The 25,744-nt window shown below is 39.5% G+C and overlaps 1 protein-coding gene across 1 annotated transcript in view; it reads left to right on the top strand.

Annotated features, from left to right (window-relative positions):
- Window positions 1–433: 433 nt before the first annotated feature.
- NRP1 (neuropilin 1) overlaps window positions 434–25,744 on the top strand; it is a gene marked incomplete at its 5' end in the record, with an annotated part of 32,458 nt that continues 7,147 nt past the window's right edge. Inside the window, 7 exons of the mRNA XM_009076641.1 lie at window positions 434–589; window positions 3,311–3,455; window positions 4,908–5,239; window positions 9,805–9,949; window positions 12,829–12,933; window positions 15,902–15,961; window positions 23,041–23,178. Coding sequence (XP_009074889.1) covers window positions 434–589; window positions 3,311–3,455; window positions 4,908–5,239; window positions 9,805–9,949; window positions 12,829–12,933; window positions 15,902–15,961; window positions 23,041–23,178 — 1,081 coding nt within the window. The remainder of the gene's footprint in view (window positions 590–3,310; window positions 3,456–4,907; window positions 5,240–9,804; window positions 9,950–12,828; window positions 12,934–15,901; window positions 15,962–23,040; window positions 23,179–25,744) is intronic.

The following is a 25,744-nucleotide window of genomic DNA, read 5'->3' as shown; positions in this document are numbered from 1 at the left end:
TGACAATGCTTTGCAGCTTTGTGTCCTTAGTGAATTTCATTAACATCTATGCAAGGTAGTTAATGAAAGTATTAAGTAAGGTTGTTCACCAGACTGGTCCTTGAGGAACTTGTCTAGTAACTTCTTTGCAGTCTGGTGGTTCCCAGTAGCCCTGATGGGGTCTCTAGTTCCTCCTCCCCGGAGGAAAGGGAATTCTCTGGCATATGAATAACTCCTGGCTAACTAGGCATATTTTCCCTTCTTCTGTGCTGACACTGTTTACTAAAGAGGTGGTTATGTCTATGCTATTATCAACAATATTTTTGAAATTTCCTTTTTATAAAATCCTTATTATTTTTTCAAAACATAGTGGGGTGGAGGGGGGTGTCACCTCTGCGGTGTTGTCATGCTTTGAACTGATTTTCTTCACATCCCAAATTATTCTCTACCATAGGTAGATTTAGGCCTTCTCCGTTTTGTTTCTGGAATTGGGACCCAAGGAGCCATCTCAAAAGAAACAAAGAAAGAATACTATCTGAAAACATATCGTGTAGATGTCAGCTCCAATGGAGAGGACTGGATTACACTGAAGGAGGGAAACAAGCCTGTTGTAAGTCTTTTAATTTTTTTATCTCTCTTTGGCCAAGACATTGTCTGTTAAACTGTTTAGTTACTATCAGCTGTTTAAAATAGAGGAATAAGTTATCACAGGTTAAGTCATGTTGATCAGGATTAACCATTTCCCAAATCCAAAAGACAGCTATTTTCTCAGTAGTGATGGGCTACAGAAATGTTTATGCAAAGCCTAAATGAGCTGAAAATAGTGCAAAGTCCTACCCTGTCTGTTGTACTCATCATAATTTCAGTGGTTTGTGTCTTTTCCCTGGAGTATTCTGCTGTTTCCCAACTTGCCAGAGATTTTCTCTGTGACCTTGAGAAACGTATGATGCAGAACCTTTGGAAAAAATTGTCAGTTGATTATCTGAAGCTCTGGCTATGCAGTGTGTCAGCCCCTCAGCTCCCTGTGCATGGCCATGCTGTCTTGCAGGAGTGCTAGCAAGTGATTAGTGGTTTGTTAGACTTTCAAGTATCTCAGTGATGGGGGTCATGCAGACAGATGATTAGGCACATCTTTCCATCCTCATAGATTTTTATCACCTTTCCATTTATCAGCAGATTTGCTCTCTGTGACCTCCCAATGAAACAGCTTTAGACACTCGTAAGAAAAATCTTCATTATCCACTACCATGAGCATAAAGCTCATTACTGAGAAGTCAGTTCTGCTCCAGCTCTCACATGAATAGTCCCACTGAGGCTGTGCCTCTCTTCCCACCTGGCTCAGGAGCTGCCTGGGAGCAACATCCCCAGAGGCTGCCAGAGGCTGATGCAACTGGAAAGGTTTTGTGGTACCTCCCTTCAAAGCAGCTTTTTTGTGACCCTTCTCTGAGGACACAGAAGTGCTGTCCAATATAAAACTCTATCAGTGTAACTCTATCTAGCTCTAAATATTTGGTTACTGGTTAGTCTCTGACTCATCTGTAAGTGTTATGCCAAGTCCACTACATTTATCTAATCAAAGTGGTAGTGATGTTAAACACATACATCTTTCTTCTTTGAAGCACTTTGTCAAACAATAAAAAAATGAATCCTGAAAACTTCTCTTTGACAGGTATTATCCTGGTTTTACAGAGCAGAAACAACAGAAGGTCAAATGCCACAGTGTGGGCACAGTACAGTGATGTATAAAGATACAATAACTGACTGGCCCAAAGTCACAAGAGGAGTCAGTGCTGTGGCTGGTATGAGACATGGGATTTCCTGGCTCTGGTTTCTGTAATCTGAACAAATGCTTCTTTCAAAATCAGACCATGCCTGATTTTCATTACCAGCTTCAATTTGTAAACTCTCCAAGAGTGTATTTTACATGAGTTTCTCTTGCACATGCTGTCCTTAATTAGTGAGAACACTTCCTAAACCTGTCACTTGTTCAAAGGGTTTATTTTAAAAAAAAAAGTCAGGTTTCTAAAATGGTAATATTTTCCTGTTGATTAGGACAAGAAAAAACTATGCACCAGCCTCCCTCTGATACTTTATTCAAATTGAAAGTTTGCAGCCACAGATCTCTTCGAGGCAGCCTCACACTAGTGTTGTGCTAACGTATAAGGAGCCTTATACTTTTGAGAAAAGACTCATTTTCTCTGTCAGATGCAAACTTCGAGAAAACTACAGCAGGTCCTCACAAAGGAAGAAAGTTGCTAAAAAGAAACATGACTCCATTTAAAATCTCTTACTAGAATTGAAACTCTCATAGTCAATTACTTGAGGTGTAACTGAGCCTGATGAGTTGACAGCTGTGTGCTCTTGGTCTCTGCTCCAAATTAGTACAGTTAGTACAGTTACAGCAAGGAACAAACAGGAAAGTAGACAGTGTGTGTAAGAAATGGGAGAATCTCCCATAAAAGGAATGGGGTTTGTATCCATGGAAAACAACAGGAAATCAGTCCTCTCTATGTGAGGAAGAAGCAGGAAGCTGAATCACCTTCTTGGGACTAGAACATTGCAAGGTTTTGGCTCTGCTAGGAAGGACTGTGTCTGCAGGATCCTCAACATGAAAGCACAGCACAGTCCTGTCCCTTCTTGTGGAAGTCTCATTGTTCATCTAATTTGACTGCCATCCTCAGGGGACGCAAGGAAAATCTTAGAGCCCGTTGTGTAGATTTTAAATAGACTTCCATTTTAGTATGCATGGAGAAAGAAATTCTGAGTACTTGTTGAAAGGGACTTGCAAACAGGAGGTTAACAAAGCAAGGTTTGCACAACACACTCTGCAAAACTCCTAAGCCCAAGGACATCAAAATAATGGTTTTTTTTTTATCCTAACTCCATATAGGGTTTTTATGTGGTCTAACTGAAATCTAAAGCTTTAATTTGAGCCTGAGGTTCTGTAGCTTTTTTGCATCATTCTATGAGCATACAAGAAATAAAACTGCCATAATGGGGCATTGGGGGATTTTTCCAGGACACAGAATTCCTTGGGTGACAAAGATCAGTGTTTGTCATTCCTGCATATAGATCTGGGCATTAGGAACAGATTTTTTAGTATCATTGAACACCTTACATCTTCTCTTTTTTTCCTCTCCAAGAACAGCTAATCTGTCTGCAAAAACTGTGTTAGGAGATTAATGAAATAGTTTCCATGCAAGACTTCTGTCTTAGCTCCCCCAGAATAACTCCAGTTAGGCCTTGTATCTCAACTATATGTAAAACAGAATTGTAAACACCATTTGAGAAAAAAACCTAACAAATATATAATTTTTCTTTCCACACAAAGGTGTTCCAAGGGAACAGCAATCCCACTGATGTTGTTTACAGACCTTTTGCCAAACCAGTTTTAACACGGTTTGTGCGAATTAGACCCGTGTCTTGGGAGAATGGAGTTTCACTGAGATTTGAAGTTTATGGCTGCAAGATAACAGGTGGGTCTTGGGAAGGATTATAAAATCAAGAGAACTTATTGTGCCTATGCTACGGCATATGAGTGAAATGCATGTTCATGATTTCCACTGTGGTCTGAATGTGGAAATGTTCAGGAAAAAACGTTAAAATAAAATAAAATGAAATAAAAAGGCAGGAAAACACTGCAACCCTAACATCCAGTTATCTGAATGTTGTTCTATTGTTATCTTTTAGGTTTAATCACTTGCAATTGCTTTACAGCTCCATGCAAAACACCTGAGATACACAGATATGTTGCAAATTCCCATCTTATTTTTCCTTCCTAACCCTTCAGACCCTCTCTCATAGTAGTTCTTGTCAGGTTTCCCAAGGAACAAACATCCATAACTAGGTTTAAAAGCATTGCAAGGCACAAATGCTTAGATCCAGAGCTTATACAGGCAATGGCATTTATAGTCAAGTTCCCAATAGTGATCAGTATTGGAATGTATTTCCTTTTTATCTCAGTTACCTATCAAATTTTTTTGAGAAATCTTTTTTTTATGTAGTTTTGGGTTTTCTATAATTCCTACAGCAGGTAGGTGCTTTTATATGTCAAGTTAAAATACAAGTTATAGGGGAAAGAAAATGTTAATGATTTCATTGATTTTACAAAGCTAATTTTTCTAACACATCTTTTAGAACTTAATATAGTTCATTGGCACTAATTTTTAATAGTTCCAGGGATATTTTTTTCCCTTGAGGTGTTTCTTTAGTCTTGAAAATGTTTCTTAAGACTGGTTTCCATACAGCAGGAAAATTAGATTACTGATTACTTTGTTAGAGAATTCCAGGTCATTTTGTGATATCTTTTCAGATTAGATGAAGGTAATATCAGCAGAACTGCTGTTACATTCTAGATTGGAAATCTTCATCCTTGTTAGCAGGTACTTCTAATTTATTTTTATCTAGGGTCATAAAAGAAGCAACTGTTTAGCTTCTGTGTCATCTGAAAAAGCCTGAGAGGCCAAAGAAGTACATTAGGAAAATCTCAAGCGCAGCAATAAATTATATTTTACAGAGTGTATGAAGATTTACATTTCCAATGTCACCAGAATTAAGTAATCTGCAACCAGTTTTTGGCTGATTTTGGAAGTCTTCTCTAGGGAAATATACACAAATTCAGATGACTCTGCACTCTTTGCCTTAGCAAGAAGAATAGAAAACAAGAATAGAATAGAATAGGATTTTCTGATCCATTTAGTTCCCACCAAGCCAAAAATACTTGCGGTATTTTGGTACTTCCTGCCAAAACTAGGATGTGCAAGTTTGAACAAATGAAAATCGTATACAAATCCAAATAAATTACAGTGGATATAAGAAATAAGCAGGTGATTACTTAAGATAGTTGAACTGACTGATATGTCCTCTTTCTGTTGTGATGGTTCTTCAGATTAACTATTTAATTTATTTGGGTTTTATTTCCTCTGTAGATTATCCTTGCTCTGGGATGCTGGGTATGGTGTCTGGGCTCATTCCTGACTCTCAGATTACTGCATCTACTCAAGTGGATCGAAACTGGATCCCAGAAAATGCTCGTCTCATAACAAGCCGTTCCGGTTGGGCACTGCCACCAACTACTCATCCATATACAAATGAATGGCTTCAAATAGACCTTGGTGAAGAAAAAATAGTGAGGGGCATAATTGTGCAAGGAGGCAAGCACCGAGAAAACAAAGTATTCATGAAAAAATTCAAAATTGGCTACAGCAACAATGGATCAGATTGGAAAATGATCATGGATTCTACCAAGAAAAAGATAAAGGTAAGGGGGAGAACTCTGCACTAAGGATTTTTAAAAAATAAAATTTGCATTAAGTTTCCACATATCTATCTCTGACCTTAGAAAAGACACACAGTCAGGATGAAGCTAAGTTGGAGGGCTCCAAGGGCAGCAGCCCTGAAGGGATGCTGTGGGGGATGTCCCATGCCTGAGGGCAAGAGCTGGCCTTAGGACATTTGCCTCTTTGTGGCAGCAAAGGTTTTGCTTATTCAAGAGCTAGTTTAGGCTTTATTTCTGAAAATGGAGATGCCTCTGTGGCCCCTAGGTTACTGTGAAATCCCATGCAATGGGATTTAACGTCTACTCTAAGATAATAAACTCTACTCTAAAACTGACAGCGAACAAATTTATTTGAGACACTGAATCACTTTTCCTTTGCTCCTTTTTTTGTCAGAGCTGTAGAATAAGAATGGTGTCGTTTACCTCAATAGGGCACCTGTTGTATTTCTGAACAGCCTGTAGGTTGCTTTGAGAGTTTTACAGGCTCTTTGTAATGATCTGATCCAAGTCCCTGCAAAAGAGAGTGATGGAGTTTTTGACATGTTATCCCATCCCAAGTGAAAAGTACTATTGTATTGTCACAAGTGAAGCATCTTGGAGATTGCTTGGGGATAAAGGGCAGCTGGTTCACAGGCTCAAGCAGGAACTGAAAGACACAGGAGGGCCAAATTAATTGCTGGGTTAGATGCCAAGGAAAAGAAAAATTAGTCTGGGCCAGAAATGTTTCTGGGAGTATACCTATTTTGGTTTGCCTTTGCATGTAAGGAATCCAGGACCTAAATTGCACTGAGTATTTATCTTATTTACGCCAAATCCCATTGAAGTCTTCCATCCCATTTTGCTATCATTGCTCACAAAGTGCGTTTTTGCCTCAAAAGGCACGACTCCCTTTTTAGTCCTCCTACCCACTTTCTTGAGGAAATGAGTAGGCATGCAGTCCTGCTCACAAACTGGTGTTGTAGTACTGACAAGACCAGGGAATCATATACCACAATGTGCCCTCAAAAGGCAAATCAGTGTGGTGCTTGGCAGATGGGAATCCTGAGAGTTGCTCCATATCTCATCTGCGTTAGTCTGAAAATTAGATGTAAAGCTGTTTTGCTACATAGACTCATCCGTTGGACAAACCTGTGTTTCCTTAAAGGAAAAGCTGAGTGGGCCCATGGATGTTGCTTTTCCAGGCACATTTGGTAAATATTGGACTTCATTCTCTCCTGTTTTAATCTCACTGAATATGTCTGCATTTTCTCACTTTCCATCATTTGTTTTGGGGATTAAAACTAAACGAATTCAGCCTTTGCAGTCATCTCCTTTCTCTTGTTAACATGAGTTTTGACTTCATCATAAAGTGTGAAGGGAGTGTAAATCAACAATGGGATCTAACCATTTTCTTTCTAAAATAGATGTTGTTTTGACATGTACTTCTACACTGTGGCTCAACGAGGGAAAAAAATAATGCCATATGCTTTCAAAGCAGTGCGCCGTCTGCTGCATGGCTTTCTGTTTTCTAATACAGGCACTTGCCATCATTGTCAGAAGTTAGCAGTTTGACAAGAAAACCAGTGTGCTAACTAATGCACTGAGCCCATCCTCAGTTTTCATCCCTACCAGAAATTAACTTTCAAGATTAATGGAATGGAGAGGGCTGGAATTCAAATCTCCCGTGGCATAATTATAACCCTTCCTAAAAATTCAAGACATTTAATAAACTTTCTTCGCAAGCACAAGTTTTCTTTAAGGAGAATCAGATAAATCCCATGATTCGGGAGTCTGAGGGATTTAAAATGTTAATACTGGAATGTTGTATTTTTAACTGTAAGTAGAGCTGGATGGGACAGCGTGCTATAATGAGTCACAGCAGGAACGTGGATTAGAAACAGCCCTGTTATATGAAATGAAACACGTTGTTTCACTTGGTGAAAGTCATGAATTTCAATAAACAAACAACTGCATTTTAGGAGAAAGTACAGTGACACACTAAACATAACAACAGAATGTGTACGAAGGGTGAAACATCACCTTGTTTCTCAACATGATCTTGTCATTCATGCCTGCAGCTCCTTCCACAAGGACTACCATAACTCCTTCCTCTTTGGCTGACCCAATTTCAGCTATTTTTGAATGTGCAAAATGTTTCTCCCTGTAGTCTAGCTCAAGCACTCAAAGGAGTGAAAATCACTCATCCTCAAATGACCATGCAGAACTCCATTTTCATTTCAAGATCCAATTTGCATTTCTTGTCCATAGGCTTGCTTACTCAAGCTTTCTCCATAAAGTTGCCTTTCACTTTCATACTTCTTTCCTCCTGCCACTTTTTCTGGGGGCGAGGTTGGTTGGGGATTTTTTTGGGTTTTTTTACAGTTCTTCTCATCATTTCTGTTACAAGAAACTTCAGAACATCCTGCCATTTGGAACATACTTTTTAAATTTCTCTGCAATGTTTATTTTGATTTTAAAATATGTTAGGCAGAATTTTTTTCCTCTTACCAGTTTAGCTTCTCTTCTGTTTAACTATTATTTATTATAACTTATCTTTGTAGCAAAGTAAAGCAATTTGTGACACATTCTGTATAAAAGACACCCACAAACTGAGGTTTCACTGTATACTCCTCTCTCCTCTCCCACAAAGAATATCAGTATGTGTTTTAAATGAACAGTCAAAATTGAATCACAGGCAGCTCTGCACTACAAAGGACAATGATTCAATATAATTCTAGATGCCTATTGAATTCTAATGTCTATGTGTCAGTACTCCAGTCGAGATGTCTTTTATAAATCAGTTTTCATTATTATATGTTGCTATTAAGACTACTATTAGAAAGGGAGCAAGGATTCCTCAGATACATGTGTCTGTCTACTTTTTACACATAAAATGGCATTCATTCTTTCTCATATGGTAGGTAGCTTTTCTGATCATTCTCACGGTATTTTTATTCAAATATAATAATATGTAATTCCATGTCAAATAGATCTGACAGGCCCTCGACACATGAATTCCTGACAACTGTCTTCCAAGCACTGGCAATATAATGGGTCAACCAGTGCTTCTTGAAGCCACCTTGGAGTGCAATTCCCCTAGGAAGTGGGAGAAGCAGCATTGATGTTGAAATTATTTTTTTACTTTAGTTGGCCATAGTGTCCCATCGCCACTGGCTTTTGCAACTGCCACTCTATAACCAATGACCATAAGGGGTGGTGGACCATTGGATCATAAGACAGTAAAAACAGTAAAAACAAGCAAGGCTTTTGGGACTGCACTGAAAATGCAAGCCACAATCACATTTACCTGTGCTGGTTTTGTGCCTTGAGAAATACAGCCAGCTTTTCCCATGGACTCTGTTTTCTCTGCCCTGGATGAATAGAAGGAGTTCATTGCAGCTTGGGTTTTGTTCTCTTGCAAAATCAAGGGATCTGGTGGTTTCATCCTGAAGAAAGCTTCAGGTTTTGCAGCTATGAGTTAGAAGTATCTTCTAATAGTGCTTCTAATCCCAAATTTGGACTGCAGTTCAAAGAGGATGATTTTTATTGTTTTGTCATTTCACTAAATTCATAGAAAAGTTGAAAATACTTTGTTTTTACTTGTTTGTTATATACTTTTTCATATTTTGTACTTTAGAGTCTTCTGTACATGATATTCTGAGGTCATTTTTTACCATAAAATAGTGTAAAAAATAACTGCTTTTGCCTACCTTGGGCTATAACTTTTCATGCCAAGGACTGTTTCTTTGTGCAGTTAATTCATTCTAAAGACTGATCAGCTCCATGGAGGCACCTGAAGTGTTGCTATAAGAACAAATTATAGCATGTTCTATATGCAAGAGATCACTGACAAGAGAAGCCAAAGATATCAAACAAATGCCATTGAGAGTTGCATTATGGCTGAAGAATGCAGAGTGCAACTCAGAGAAGAGATTTTTGTCTAAAATGTACATTTGCTGACCTGCCTTTCCTGTTGGATTATATTGCAGTTTTGTCAGGAAGCAGCTTTCTTCTTTCTTTCTTTTTATTTTTCTTCAATAGCAGGCTCACTGTAAGAACTCTTGCAGCTACTGCTTCTGAAGTTTAATTTATGCCTTTTGAAATAGCTACAACTTGTGAAACTCTGTCACTGGGGGAAATCAGATTGAAATTTTCTCCTGAATAGTTGGATTATTATTGTAACCACTTAAAAGGTGACAGGATCTTCACCTCAGCCATTTTTTTTTCCCTGAGAAGTGTTGGAAATGTCACCCAGTTAAACCCCAGATCAGAGTGTCATTTAAAAACATGTCTCATTAGACACTCAGCTCTTGTTATGACCCTGATGGATTGGTTGCTACTGAGTTTATGAAAAATGAAATCCATTACTTTTCTGAGAAGCTTTAACAATGCATTTTCCATTCTCATTTAGGACAGAAATGCCTGACACTTATTAAGCAGTTAGTATGTGGCCTACTGCTCTCCTAATTCAAAGACTGGATAAAATGAAGGAAAAGAGATGAGTGTTGAAAATAGCTATTTTTTTGCTTTTTTTTATTCTAACAAGTAGCATTTGTCATGCTTTGCAGACTTTCGAAGGCAACACCAACTATGACACGCCTGAACTGAGGACATTTGAACCTGTATCGACAAGATTCATCCGTGTCTACCCTGAGAGAGCCACACATGGGGGACTGGGGCTGCGAATGGAGCTGCTGGGCTGTGAACTTGAAGGTAATTGCTCTGCTAGAGATGAATGCACTTTATTATTTTCATAAATACATTCTCTACTTGGTCTACTGCTGAAGACTGCTGTGTCTGCACAGGCAGCGTGTCGGCCTCTCGCTTCCATGACTGCCATTAGTGCTGTTTCTTGGCCTAATCAGTTCCTTCTCTGCAGACATTTGAATATGCCCAAGGCACAAGTATTATTCTTTTTCCCATTCCTTTGTTGAATCACAGTGATATTCTCCACATGGTTTTCCGTTCCCTTAAGCAGTCTTATGATTATACTTTTGAGAATCAGAGAGCTATTAGGAGAGAATAAAGACAGGAACTTAAATTTTATATTACCATGATACAACCCTGGAAGAAATGTTTTCTGAGAATGCAGAGGGAGCTTTGCACGAAATATAGCAATTATGTCCCTTTATTCTTCAAAGGACCTGAAAGTCACACCAGACACTATGATGGGCAAAGATCACTTGGCTGGACAGTGTCTGTGCTGTTCCTTTTGCAGGGTAAAGGGGCCCTCTCTGTTCATTACCAAGCTTTAGTTTTGCAAGAATATGTAGGAGATGAAAGACCAGGAAAAGCAAAGTTTAGACATTTATCCTTGAACTGTGACATAAGTCAGCTTTGATTCTTGTTATATAAACAAAAATTATTTAACTTCATAGATAACTACAGATAATACTATGTGAATTTCACAATTTTATCTGGTGGATAATGGTACAGTGGTAAGGCTTATAAACCACACAGCTTAACAATACACAGAATAACAAATCATGTTATTTGGGGTTTCATATGACACCTTGTATAGACGTAGCTGAACAGGCTCCCAAGATGAATGGAAGTGACTGCTCTCCCTCAATTTCTTTCTCACCATTTCTCCCCCAGGGTGGAAGTGTGGGAGGCATTTGCTGTGAGAACTGAGGAGTTCTGTGTTGTTTTTTTAGTGAAGGCCAGATTGAATAAGTATGTTTTTACTTGCCCCGGAAAGTAGGAAGGTTAGAAATACTTCTTAGTTCCTGCAGGAAGTCCTTGTTTCCTTTGGGAATTCTTACTTCCTGCAGACTATTGTGCTACTTGCTCAGAAAAAAAGAAAACCTAGCACCTGCCTTATGTAAACTCACAACCTGTGAGCAAAGTCCTTCAGCCACAGGGCTCCTGTAGCCACCTAGACATAGAAAGTGAGTCCATGAACCACCATTGCTCAGTGAGTTGGATAAGTCTTTGCTTTTAGGCAAACTGCAACAGCAAGTACAATTTTTTTCCCCCTGGAGCACATTTTTTTTACATTTTTCTATCTGCTATGGTGCACTTTTGATGTGTGCTCACCTGCAGGTCACCCATGGACAGGTAAGGTCAATTCCCATTTATCCATGGAAGAAGCATAATAAGAACACTTTGTAGTATAACCATCTTAAGGAAGGAGTTGAATGAAGAGAAGTCACTTGAGATATACTGAGCAAAAAAAGAGGTGAGATGAAAAAAGAAGCATAGAGTTTGGTGCAGAGAGGAGTAGAAATCAGCTCTCCAGCATTAATGAGCAAGGGGAAGTTTTGTGTGCTTGAAGCATCCCAGGGGGGCATTTATGAAATGATGGCAGAGATGTAGGCAAGCTTGAGGGTATACAGGGGCACAAAGATCAAGATAAGAAACTTAACTGGCTATAGAAAGCTAGAGGGAGCCCCCAGAGGGATTTTTATAGCAATGTGGGGAACAAATGCTCTGCATAATTCATAGTAGGTATAGAACTGTTTCTTTAACAAGGGATAGATTGAACCTGTAAAGCATAGGTCAGGCTCCTAAAGAAGCATGTTTCATCCCAGAATATAGCTACTTCAGAAATTACGACCTCTCCTGATTTTTTCAGGCCAAGATGTCAATGTGTGTGATCATGTGGCCAGCAGGCACTGGGGGCAATAGAAAGGGAAAGAAGAATCTGTGAAATACATGCATTATTGCACAGTTTATAATGAGTGAAAAAGATTGCTAATGAAAATAACAGTAGGTGAGAACAGACAAAAGCCTGGATCACATTCCAAGAATGCTTATCTTAAGCTGGGGAAGTATATGTGTGGCGTAAAACGTAAACTTAAATATAACACCAAGTATCTGCATTCTGATTTTCCAGATGTGATATGCTTTACAGGTACTGGACTAGAAATGTGTTTTCTGGCATCTTACACAAATCTGAAGCTTTTAACTGTAATAACAAAGTTCAGATTTTTACTGGTTAGGCAGCAGCTACTGGAAAGTCATCACCAATGAGAAGCAGGCAGGTGGCCAGGAGGGATGGCTGACATCAGTGATGTCCTATTCATTTACAACTTCAACAAAAACACAAAAGAAACTCCTTCAAGGTCTCCTCATTGAGCATAAATTGATTCTACATCCCACTGCCTTCCTGCCACTGTTACCAGGACTCTGCTCAGACATTTCCTCTCTTACATGTGTTCTGCAGAGAGGTTTCTTACGTGGTGGGTGCTGGAGAATTACCACCTTGAGCATGCAGCCCTTCTGCTCCTCTGTACAGGGCCACTCACAGGCATTTTGGCCAGCAATAAAATTGTGGGGTTTCTACCCCACGGACAACCCTCCAAGACTCTCATTCTGCCTTGCCAGGCTTTCACTTTATTTTGCAGGAACAACAAACACCCATCAGCTGGGCTTTGCTGCCCAGCTATGCTCAGAGTGCCTTAGCACAGGAGGCAGAACAGAGATACTCCCCATTCCAAAGAAATACTAACTAGCCTGCAAAGTAGATTTGCTTCAACCCTCAGATACAACACATGAAGAGAGCACATGGTGCTCATCAAGATGTCACTGCCAATTGCATGCTGGTTCTGCAGCACATGTTTTAACTGAACAATTGGTTTTCGTTTCAGCTCCTACCGCAGTCCCTACAGTTTCCGAAGGGAAGCCTGTGGATGAGTGTGATGATGACCAGGCAAACTGTCACAGTGGCACAGGTGATGACTACCAACTGACAGGTGCAGAAACCATCCTCATTCCATTGCAGCTTCATTGTAGCTCATATCCATCACCAGCTAAATATTTGCACTGATTTAATCACTCAACATTAATGGACATTGGTATGCAGTTCATATTGTAAATGCTGTCAAAACATAGACATCTGCCTTTTACATATGACAATACTTTTGATTGTTTCCTCAGCTATATAATTTTTGAAGCAAATAATAGTGGCTAGCTGGAAGAGAGGACAATTTTTTTCAGCAGGGATTGGGGCTGGAATTGTGTCTAATCAAATGTCCTAATCAAACTTTCACTCATTAAAATAAAAGCCAGCAAACTTCTTGAGGTTTATTGCCTGAGACTGAAGAATTCAAATGTTGTTTAGGTTTACATATATGCTTCCTACCTAACACTGAGTATGGGATTCAAATCTCATCCCCAAACCTTTCCCAGACAGAAACAAAACAGATTTGTTTCATCAAACCATAGTCACACATATACTGCCAGGAATATTTCCATGAGCTTCCCTGCCAATACTGCATTACAGCCACAGAGAGGCTGATGTTCTCCAAGCTGCTATCGCTAGCAGAAACATAGGAGGGAGAGAGGTAACATAGTCTGCATCTGGAGCAGAGGAAGCATGCTAGGTTTCATATCCTCAGACTTTTGCACAGAACCACTAGTCCTTCTGGTAGAGCAGACATGGCACCGCTGTGTTTTTGATCTCTTCTTGGAGGTCACTTGTTCCACAAATCTCTGAGTCTGTTTGATGAGATCTATAAATCTACAGTAATTGAGCTTATTTTTAGATGCAGTGACACAAGTTATTTCATCACTGCTCCCTGATGTACTTATCTAATAAATGTTTATTGCTTCTTATATCCGTGATATAAAATAGTATTAAAATCTGGCAAGAGGACATTGGGAAGCCTTAGGTAAGAGACTGGCTTTTTCAGAGGAGCCAAGTAGAATGTCAGGCAGCAGATACAAATGAAAGTACAGTTTCAGCATCAAACCCTTTCTGAGCTTTGCCAATGTCTCCTGTAATTGCATGTTGCAAATCATAAATTGAAAAAACAATTCTTGAGTGGAAAAGGCAGTGTCACTGCTTTTCAAATCAGTGTCCCAGATGAATCTTACTCATTTTGAAAACAGCCATGCAGGGAGTCTGATAAGATAGTCTGCATTGTGTTGAGGTAGCTCAGAAAGCTTTCAGTGTTAGGAAACATTTTAATTTATTTGTTTTTCCGAAAAGAAAAAGCCAGGTCAGCAAACACTGAGGCTTCCTGCAAAGCCCTACCCTGGCTTGCAAAGCCCCATAGTTAGAGACATATTCCACATAGATGGAGGCTGTGTGAGGGGAAGGAGATAGATCTCTGCAAGCACCTTCCATGTTCACTCATTATCTCTGCACTTCAAGGAGCTCAGGACTGCATCCCACATGTCCCTTAGGGAAAGCTTATTGAGCAGAAGAAAAACCTGCTGGCAGTTTTTGCAGGTTGTGCTTAGGGAGCAGTTTATAATCTCTAAGACAAGGGAAGAGCCACTGGCCTTCCTGAGTACAAGCTCTTTTGGGGAATTGAACCTATTTCAGTAGTAAAATTGAAATTTGCTACATTGCCCTTCTACAAAAGTGTAGACAAGTTAATATAATTTATTATTATAACACCTAGAAGCCCTAGGCAGTGTATGCCCAGTTGTTCTGGACACTGTAGAAACAGTGCATTGTACATGTGATGTTGCTTAGAACACTAAAATGCAGAGAATAGATTTTCCCACTACTTTAATTGTAGACATTCTTTTCTTGCTCCAAAATGCCTAGAAGGCAAGTATGTAAGTCTCGTGGCCCATTAAGAATATTAGGGCAGTGCAGAGAGGATTTCATCAGTGCCTTGCCCTCTTTTTATCCATTCCCAGTGCAAGTGTGGTGCCTGCATTCTCATGGGTATGACTGTTAGAGTTGCTTCTCTGACAGCACTTGCACATATGTGAGTATCACAGTGAAGCCTCCCTTGCAATTAACTGTAATTGTGCTCTAGGCCAGATTCCTTCCTGCTCTATTTGGACCTCATACAGAGCTACTCTATTTGCGTGGCTTATTGCATTTCCCATCAGATCATTCTCACAAAAATAAAGCTGCTACAGCTTGGCCATTCATTCTCATTGGAAGCCATCATAGTCATCCTTTCTATAATGCTTTAAGCACTTGCTTGCTGGAGAAAAGAAAAGAGGAGCCATTGACTGGTAATCAGCACCCCACTGCGCATTTATAATTGTGCTAATTTCCTTTTTGTTTCCTTTATCAATATGAGGCTTGCTTTAAAAAGTCAAGTATTTTAAAATTTTCAATTAGTGTGCTTAAGAGAGGGCCATGACCCCACTCACCTCTTGTTTATCTGCTTAAAGAAAAGGACAAAGAGGAAGTCCTTAATTCTCCTTCCCTTTGAGACAGAAGTAAAACCTGCCTTAGACTAGATCCTGAAGTCGAGGAGACTTTAGGACATAATTTCCCATGCATCTCTTGTGAGCTGGTCTCACAACACAGCTATGAAACAAAACACAAGGAGGACCCAGTATGGCAGGGGCTGGAGGACCTCACATCCATGATATGAGAAACAATATGTCTTGGATAAATGCACAAACTAGTGACTCTTAGGAAGTGCCATGAGGATCAGTCACTGACTTCCCATGTGATTTGGAGCAAATCAGTGTCTATAAAATAAGGACAGCCACAGGGACATTGTGAGGATTACTTAGTTGGTGCTTGCCAGGATTGCTTTATTTAATGAAGAGCTCTCCTGTTCCTTTTTGATAAAGGAAACCAGACCTTTAATGTCATATTTTCGTGCTTAAGCTCACATACTCAGTTACCTACATGTCTAATAAAGACAGCAATATTTCAGGGTTTTGTATATGATATTCCTAATGACTGCTGTGTCCTTTGTTGTGTCCCATGTATCATCATAAGCATAATTTCTTTTCCAGGTGGGACTACAGTGTTGAACACAGAAAAGCCAACAGTAATAGACAATACATTACAACCAGGTAAAAAAAAATTATATTTTTTTTTCTTATTGAAACCATAATAAATTCCATACCCAAATTTCATGCCAGAGACAAAATAATGAATTGCAGTACTTCCTGACTTCCCATTCCTTAAAAGTCTCTGAAGTAAAGAAGCATCTGGTCTCTTAACTCTGTACAGTAAATATTTTATTCCTTTCATCCACATGTAGACACAGCAGAGAACAAGATTTCCTTCTGCATCAGCAAATGCCAAATGCTGACAAAATTGAAATAACTTAATCACACAGTGCACTGTCTAAATGTGGCATGTCAGTGACACAAAGTGTGTTTGCAAACGCTGGGAAAACAAAAACAGAGCCACACAGGCCCACTCACTATTTATATCCATGGGTTTACAAAACTAAGGCAAGTAAAGTTTGCCAGTTTTCTCCTCCAGGGAGCTGGCAGTTTTACAATATTGTTTTCTAGCAAGTTTTCTTGAGATGAGGTTACATAAACTGCTACCATGAACTTGAAAAGGGAAAACCAAGTTGTCACTGGCAGCGGGTACTTTTTACTTAATACAATAACCAGCAGCTTTTAAATTCCTTAGTTTGCTGCTTCCACAGCTTTCCTACAATTTTTTTCATATCCTGTACGATTTACTGGGAGTGGGAGAGAGGACAGATTTGGGCAGAAAACCCAAACTCCTAAAACTAGGAACACCAGTTAAAAATCCTTTGCCTTAATAATTGCGGAGCAGTAAAAGAGTCAGTTTTCAGTTACTCCCATTTCCTCCATTAAAGCACAGTCAGGCACAGTCTTGCAAGTAATTTATTAACAGGGTGGGTAAGTGTTTATCATTGTTTCCTCAACCATGTGACACAGTCCACTCTTGCCTCAAGTGAAAGAAAGGGACTAATAATGCAAAAGTTTCCTAGAGGACACTGATGGTGTTGACCTGATTAAAGAGATAGAGCTGACTTAGCTCAGACGTTGTTCAATCTCTCAGCTGCTGCATTCAGATATTGCAAAGGCCAATGCTTTTGCTCTCCTCAAAATTTGTCTCCAGGGTCATCCAGTTGGCTGAGTCAGCATACACTATTTCTAGCTCTGCCCTGCTTTATGAGCAGAGGGGGATTGCAGAGCACCAGTGCAATGAGAAAAAAAAACACAGGCTGGCCTGCCCTTGTGGGATACCTCTCCACCCTGCTCTTCCACACTCAGCTGGAGGGCTGCTGCTGGTGCCACACTTTGGAAAGGGATGGGGAATGCAAAGGAACAAAGGATTCTGCATGGTGGATTTAGAGTAAAGCATTTTAATTTTTAGAGCGGAAATTACCTTTTAGGTTTCTGTTTTGATGAAATGAAGGATTTTCTACAGGTCTTTTTAAACTATCCTCTTGCATTTAAACAAATTGCAAATTTAGAAAGTGCTTTTGTGCAATGCAGTTTCACTCCCTCCTCCCCAGTGCCAGTTGCCTTTGCAGGTTGTGTTTAATCCCCTTGGCTTGGGTGGGACTCTCCAGTAACAGATTGACTGTTATTGCCAGAGATTAAAATATCCTCATTTTCCCTCCTTACTTGCCTCCTGCACCACCTTTGCTTACTCCATGATGTGCCAAGTTTTTTTCTCTTTTAAAGGAGTTTCTGAGGCTCTGTTCAGAGCATGCCAATGTTACTTCCCTACATTGTGCTGGTAGGAACCATTTCCTTCCGGGGAATAAGGGACGAGTTCATATCCCAAACTCCAGGCTCCCACATGGCAACATATTACAAACATCATAGATAGAGATCAGTCAGACAGTAATAAATAAGAATAAGGTTTCCAGAATCTCCAGTTTAAGATGTAAAGGTTTCCAGCTGCCTCGTAATCCCTCCTGAAAACCAGCCAAAAAACTCCCAAAAAGGGGGAGACAGAAATTTCCCTCAACATGGGGAAAGCCCTCCTTCTGCTGAAGGGGCATGGCTGGACCCAATGAAGCACTTCAGAGCAAGGGCCATGCAGCTGGGAGTAAGAATCTGCTACCAAGAATGTAGCTTAAACTGCCCTTGAAGCTGCAGGGCTGCTTAGGGAGCCCCTGGCCCTCAGCTGCCTGAGGATAAGTGCAGCTATTCTCAATATGAACAAAGTGTGAATTTAACACATCAAGGACTGAGCCTTCAGCTTCAGCTGAGCCTTCATCTTCAGCCTTAATTCCCTCCATGGCCTGGTTTACCTTAAAATGCTAATTCATCATGAGGTAAATGATACACTGCAAGCCAAAGAACTATTCCAGATGAGTTGCAGTTTGCAGACTCCAGTGGGTAACACTGCATGGGCTACACAGTGCCAATGTTGGCCACAGCAGCTCATGTCCCAGTGAGACATGACCAGCCCTCCCAGTAGCAGCACCTGCCGTGGCACAGGTACTTTGCAATAGGTGCTAATGCTATGTGTCATTGTCCTACTGTCTGCATTCAAGCCTAAAAAACACCCCTAATCCTGTTATCCCAGACTAACATGCTTGTGTGTGTCAAAGCCTAAGATTATCCTATTCCAACCAGCTTTCATATACTATGGAAACAGTCAAGAGCAAATAGCTTTAAAGCCTCTGTGTATAAACAAGCTTTCCATCAAGGAGACTTTTACAGTTCATTTCAAGGGGACTGAATGGAAAGAAAATAAAAAGAATCATGATTTTCAAAGTGCTAAAAATGTTTAAAGGTTTAGATTTTTTGGGGATTTTTTTAAAGAGAGGACCTACTTTCCTCCTCATACTTACAAAGATGCCTTTTTGTTAAAGGCAGATTTGTTATCTGTCTGTCAAGGTAAATACCTTTCAGGCCTCAGCCCAAACACTTCCTAACATCCAACCTTTTTGAACACATCTTCAGTTCTAAAGGACTATTTGAAATGCTTGTCTCTTAGCTATTTACATACAGAGCAAGCTGTTCATTTATATTATGTGCTCTCAGTGTGTAAGCTGAGTCCTTTGTAAAGCAGACTGTTCAAGAAGTGTCTTGTTTTTCACACATGGAATAGCTATTTCAGAAAAAATATAAGTAAGAAATCCTGAGGTTCAAATCTATGCTAATTTAAATAATTTAAAGGTAGAGTAGATCTGATTCTCATTTGTGGTGGGGAAACTCTGCTTCAGTAAAGGGATATTAAAGCAGTTAAATTACCGTTTACTATCGTTTAAGGTAATTCTGTGCTGCCAGCATAAGTGGTATAAGAAGGTGAAATGCAAATACGAATCACACCAAACACACTGCTTTGAAGTGATCCAAATTATGTTCATAATTTCCTATTTTTATGTGATTTACCCTTTGGGAAGAGCATCCTATAGAATATTTTCATAGTATCTTTAATGCCATCATGCTCCTTCTTGCCTCTTGTTGGAAGAGTTGCAAAAATATGTCAAAGTCTGTGGGCCATGAAAGATTAATGGACTTGCTAGAAACTCGTTCAGCTAGATTTTCAAATGACTTTCTTGTTCATGTGCAGTAATGGTCCCAGCTGTGAGCAAGATGTGGTCAAGAAGTACAGCTGTTGGTGATTCTTTGAGAGGATAAACCTGTTTTAATTCAGTATCACGTACCCTACATTTTGAAACAGGCATATGGGATTTCGTCACACCTCCCTCTCAGTTCTCATCTGATCTGCTGTTATTTGGTTACATAAGAGCTGGTTTTCCTCCTCCTCTCAATACACAAAAATGTGGAGATCAATCACCTATTGGCAAGAGAATTATCCTAGCAGGGAAATGGGCCAGCACTGCAGAGCGAGCCCACCAAATGCTGCTCATCCCTAGTTTCCTTCCTTCCACCAGAGCTGCCAAGCTATAGTTCAAGGACAAAGAAGAGGACAGATTGCCTGTAGCTTGCTGTGAGCTACTGTATCAGCCTCCTGGGAACTTGTATAGAAGTGTTGAACTAGTCTGTCTTTTGTTGGGGCAGATCCATTGTCCATACTGAACCATAATGAACCTATCCTGATGCTACAAGTGTCCGTTATTAATTGGCTAGCAGGTCTATTTTTTCTTTTTATGGGTCCCTGGGAGAAGCATTGGAAGAGATGTAAGAAGAGGCAATAAGAGATGGCATGTTTAAGGAGCCCATAAAGTAAGAGCACTCTGAAATGTCTTGCCTTTGACCTTCAATCCCATTGCTGTGATTGCCTAAGGAATATATTAACACAATTGCTTTTGAGAAAACAGTAGGAACCTAGCAAGAAATATCGAGCAGAGAGCAGGTTACTGTCAAATTCTGGTCAGTTTCAGTGGATTCTACTTCTGCATGGAAAAGAAGTTCATTTTTATGCTACGCCATGCTGTCTCTGAGTCCGAAGCCAAAGAACACAGGCATGGCCAAAGCATATCAGACTTAGGTTCTTTGCCAATTTCCTGGACTATATATTTCAAATGAAAGTGTAAGAAACCCTTTATTAGAAAGGGCTGTGAAATTTAGTTCTGTTTTGAAACTCTCCTTCTAATCCCAGTGTTCAGAGCTGGCTTTGGAGCATGAAGCAAAAGGCTTTTGTCACTTCCTGCACTTTAAAATTAACAATTACATTCTGGATATTTTCCTTATCCTTTTCAGTGTCCAGTTCTATTTGAATTGTGTTCAGCTTTAGCAGCATTCAAGGGAGCAAGTGCTGCTCACATCATATGAGAATTTTTTTCCTTTGATCGACATTGAACTTCACTGGATATCTCACAGTTCTTAGGCTATGAAATGGAGAAAACAGAATATTGTATTGTTCCTTCTCTGGATTCTTCACTCATTTACATATTTCTCCTCTGTCTTCTGCTATTTATTTTTATTCAGAGTTGAACAATACCAGTCCTTTCAATCTCTTTGTGCTACATGCTCATTTATACTGTGTGATATCTTCAGATGGATGTGATCTATCTACCACTGTTCTCCTTTCTTGTGGTTTGAATACCACACAGGCTATCACTAGCTTTGCATGATATAATCCTTCGGGATTAATAAGATTAATTTTGTTTTACGTTTTCTAAAACCTTTTCTAAAGTTCTGTCTCATGGCTCTGATGTCAAAGCCATGCAATATAGCTCTCCCTAGGCCTCCTTTACAATGAAAGGCTATTTTTCAGGATCTTAAAACCCTTGAATTCGTTGTTTCTTTTTTAATTTGTCTGTTTCTTTGAAAACTCCCCTTGATTTTCAGATGTCCCCTTTCAGGCAAGATGTCTTTGATCATGGCCTCATTGTCTAGAAAAAATACCCCATATACTGAAGAAAGACACATAACGGATTGCCTTTCTGAACTCGTGTGTGAGTTCTGCTTCTTCAATGTTTTGAGCCCAAAGAGAGATTATTACCACAATCTGCCTCTTTCCTAGAAAGGGCTAGGGTGCTCCAGGAAGCATCTTTTCTCCACATTGAATTCCTGTGCTAGGCATTGTCTGTTTAATTAATTTGTTCCCAACTCTCTGGAGGGCAGCAGGAGAGAGGGGGGAGGCAGGCAGGATGGGGACAGTGAAAGGAAGGAGTGAAGAAGGAGTGTTCAGTGTGGAGAGATGCCACAGCACAGCCAAGGCACTGACAGGCAAAGGAGAGGGGCAGGAATTGCCATACACCTCTCTGCTGACAGAATGAAATTTTCTAGGGGACAGAGGGGAGAGGGCACAGTGGCTGCAATGTAGGAATCCAGTAAGTTGAATTAAAACTAGGTCTGGGAGCAAGGACCTGCCAAACAAAGACAGCAGGTAAGGAAAAAATGATAAATGAACCTTTCTTATATCCATTCTGTCTCAACTTACTCACTTGAGGTTTTCTCTGTGTTGATAAAATTATTATTCTAGTTTACTTTCCATTAAAATCTAGGCTGTGAGTTCAAAAGCCTTACCAGTCTTCCCTGGCAACTCAGTACATGGAGGAGGTCTTTGCCTCTTCAGACTGGAAGAGCTCCACCTCAGAGGTCTGGCCCACCAGAGGTCTTAACACACTTCCCATATTTCTCCCTATTTTCCCACAATACACAAACACATTCTAGGGATTGCATTATCTTTCCTGGCTTTTTTATTAGTAATGGGCAAGAAACATAATTCTTCCCCCAGAGCTGATATTGGTGGGAGCACAGAGCCCTTTGTTCTTAGTTCATACTTGCACAAAGCATCTCATTAAAGTAAACCTAAGTTATTCCTTTAATAAGGTGTGAGTCATGCCTGAGAAAAGACTCCAAGATTTGGCCACATTGCTGTGGGAAGGGTATTTCTCTACTGGGAGTTGTCGTTGCTCAAGGTGAGATAGAAGTTCATACCAATGTGGTAGGAACCAAAAGCTCAAAAGATTTCAAACTGCTTCTGAAAGTAAGAAATGCAAGGGATTTATATACTATCTTTGTATAATCTTTCCATTCAAATTCCAAGTTCTATTGAAGAAAATAAGCTACTATGTATTAAACCTTTGGGCAGAATTGAAAAGAAGCTGAAAACAAGATATGATCTCATCCTGACCATAATACCAGACTTCCCTTGTTTTATGCAGAGCTTGTTTTGAAGCTTATTTTGAGTTCATTTGGCAATCAGCCACATTTGTCCCTTTTCCCTCTCAATTTGTCCATTTCAATGCTGCCATCTTGTGGGCCTAGCTAACTGGAAGATGCTGAAATAAGTTCCTTATTGAAACCACCTACTATAGATTTCACCAAAAATCCTTTCCTACCAAGGACATTCTGCTAATGTCTCTGTCTTCACTTGTTTTTGTCCAAATATCATTTTGAGTTGTTGCAAAGCGTTGCACCATTACAGTGAAAAGAGATGCTGACCACCAGAAAATATATCTGATAAGTAAGCCAGAGTTTTCTTTGTGAGTCATATATGTTGCAACATAGTTATCAGCTAATATGGGTAATTCAGCAGAATTATTCTAACCACAAAAAAGTCCTCAAATATGGGTCATAAAGAGATAAGAAACAACCACATCATTTACTAAAAGTAGTAATTTTTCATCTGTTTCCCAGGAGGTTTGGAAAGGTCTTGCTATGACTTCTCAGACTTTCAAGGAGGAATGGTTCTGTTAATGGTCATATGTATGCATTTGTTTGGAAGTCTGAATTATGCAATTAATTATCACATTTCATCCCCCCTTTGCCTTCTTTCCTTGCAGAGCTGCCACTATACAATTTCAACTGTGCCTTTGGCTGGGGATCACAAAAGACTTTGTGCCACTGGGAGCATGACAACCAGGTGGATCTAAGGTGGGCAATCCTGACCAGCAAAACTGGGCCGATTCAAGACCACACAGGTAATCATGAGTTCATGATTTAGCCATTTTACATGGGAAGAAATTGTTCTGTTTAACATCAATATGTCTTCCAAAATCACTGGAGACTGAATTATACCTAAATATGTGAAGTCACAAAGATGGTTCTCTAGGAAACCTAATCCATTATAGGTAGTCACAACTGACTGTAATTTTCCTTTCTGTTGAGGAATAAAGATTATTTATTGTCAGGAACTGAAGATATTCCCTTCTCCTGACTTGTGTTGGGCTAACCATCATCCGAGGTAGAAAAATATCTGAATGACCAAATATTTTGCAAATATCAGTGACCAACTGATACAGTCATGAACAAACCTCATGTTATTCCTGTTTGTAGTTCCAGGGACTACCCACCACAGAAAGGTATTGTATGTGAAACTTCCCAGATGGATATATTACCATGCCCTTCTCCTTTCCCTCAGGAGTTGGAGATGATAGTCATCCTTTGCTCACACCCAGTTTTTCCAGAAATATCACCCTGGGAAATGGATTGTTTTGTTTTGTAGTATCTAACTCATGGCTCTGCATAATTAGGCAATAAATATGCTGCAGGCTAGTGGAGAAGGGAGTGCACTGTGTGACCTGCACAGCCTCTCACTTTAGTGTTCTCGCTTGCATACGTGCAGATTAATCAAATGTGTTGAGATGAATCCCCCTTCCCACTTTTGCTACCCTTTGCCTAATGAGAATGACAAGGAAATTAGACAAAATTGGACTTTTTAAATTCTGAGACACTTTCAATTGAATCTTAAGACAAGTACAGTAGTTTCAGGGAAAAAAAAAACCTTGTAATACTTTGACTATAAATGGCATTGTACAAATAAATGGCATCAAATTAACTAAATGCCGTTAGCTGAAGTGAAGGCTGTAATGGTGGAAAAATTGATGTAAAGTGAAATGGCTCAGTAGGATCTGACATTGAAAGGAGGTTAAAAGCTATGTTAGCCAGAGACTGACAAAATCTAAAAGGCATGCATAAGTAAAGCTCTAATTAAGACAATGAAGACAGAGTTCCTGACCCAGCACTGCAATAATATTCTGAAAATGAGAGCTATCTGCACTTTGCCACCAAGGATTATAGAGAGACTGAACCTGTCTTCATTCAAGAGATGAAGAAATTATATTCTTCAAATGAGATTTTGTTTTTTCCACTGGGTCCTGCTAGTGCAGAAAACTTATTTGTTCCATGAGCTGTAGCATTAGTAAGCCTTACAGGCAATCCCCTTTTCTCCTACTGCACTAACTCTCAATATTTTCTAAAATTTTCCATATACTCTAAGAACACCTTCACCTGCCAGGTTTGTCATTTGCCTGCCAGGAGGTAGAGAGTGAGTGGGGTGGGTGTGAATGCAGACCATGAGTAGTTTAAATGGCACTGATGTCCCAAACAAACCCTCAGTGTCACTGCTGCACAGCAAGGCCACCCTATGTATTGGGAGAACCACAGTGACCAACTTCCAGTGTGTAAAACTGAAGAAAATCCAAAGAAGTGATCTTCAACAGCAATTGTTTTAAGACAGCAAGATACACTGTATGTCACTTCAAATGATGCATGTTGTGATTAAATCTGGCCAGCGTTAGGTCTTCCAACAGAGACAGACATCTTAATGCTGTGATTATTTTCCTTTATTTCTCCCTTTGGATTTCCCTATTACCTTTCTTTGATGAAATTTGCACTTTGTGCTGCCCTCTATGCAGAAGCAAAGTTGGAAAGAACATATAGGCATAAGCACTCCTGCATAAGAAGCTGGGCAAGATGTTACTGCATAAGACAGAAAAATAAAAGAAAAAAACAAAAAACCTGGGTTTTTTTCAGGTCTCTTCCAACCAGGTTGATTCTATGATTCTATGATTCTATGATAAAACATGACTGTTCCAAGATATCTTTTGCCTCTTTTAGATTTTCTTTTGTTTAAGCATTGGTATAAACAGGGATATGTATACTTATTTCAGCATTTGAGGAATAGGATTTCTTATTATTACTTTTATCCTTCCTAATCTCAAAATAACTTTGTACCAATGTCATCAAATGCTGTCTTCAGCCTTCTGTGTGAGTGTATTGTGCATGCACATTCTTACACATATCAGGATGAACTTCATGTTTTACCACCATAATTCTCTACAAAGAATCTGTTCAACATCTGACTGGAATGGATGTCTGTCTGGTCTAAATCAGAAGCACTTCTCTATATAGTCAGTATCTTTCTTAGCTATTTTCTATTACCAAACTAATTACACTCCCGTGTGCTTCTCTCCCAGCATGATTAAGCAAGTAATTTTCTGAGTTAAGGGTATTAGGTGTTTAGATTTCAATATGTATTATATAGAGAGCCTAATATAATGTTACAAAAATCAAGGGCATAACTCTGGCACCATCTGTGACAATGCTTTAGGAACACTGTTTAGATCTCAAATCCTGATCTCTGACCATGGTTGTTCAAAGCCATTTCATCTTTCAGTGTTTTTCCTGTTCTAATCTTGCCTTCTCAAGCACAGATTACTTTAAACAGATTTTTTAATAGCTCTTTAGACAATTAGCATAGAGTAG

The sequence above is a fragment of the Acanthisitta chloris genome, unplaced genomic scaffold (genome assembly GCF_000695815.1).
Source record: "Acanthisitta chloris isolate BGI_N310 unplaced genomic scaffold, ASM69581v1 scaffold9306, whole genome shotgun sequence".
Lineage (NCBI taxonomy): Eukaryota > Metazoa > Chordata > Aves > Passeriformes > Acanthisittidae > Acanthisitta > Acanthisitta chloris.
This window is presented reverse-complemented; position numbering and strand designations above follow the sequence as displayed.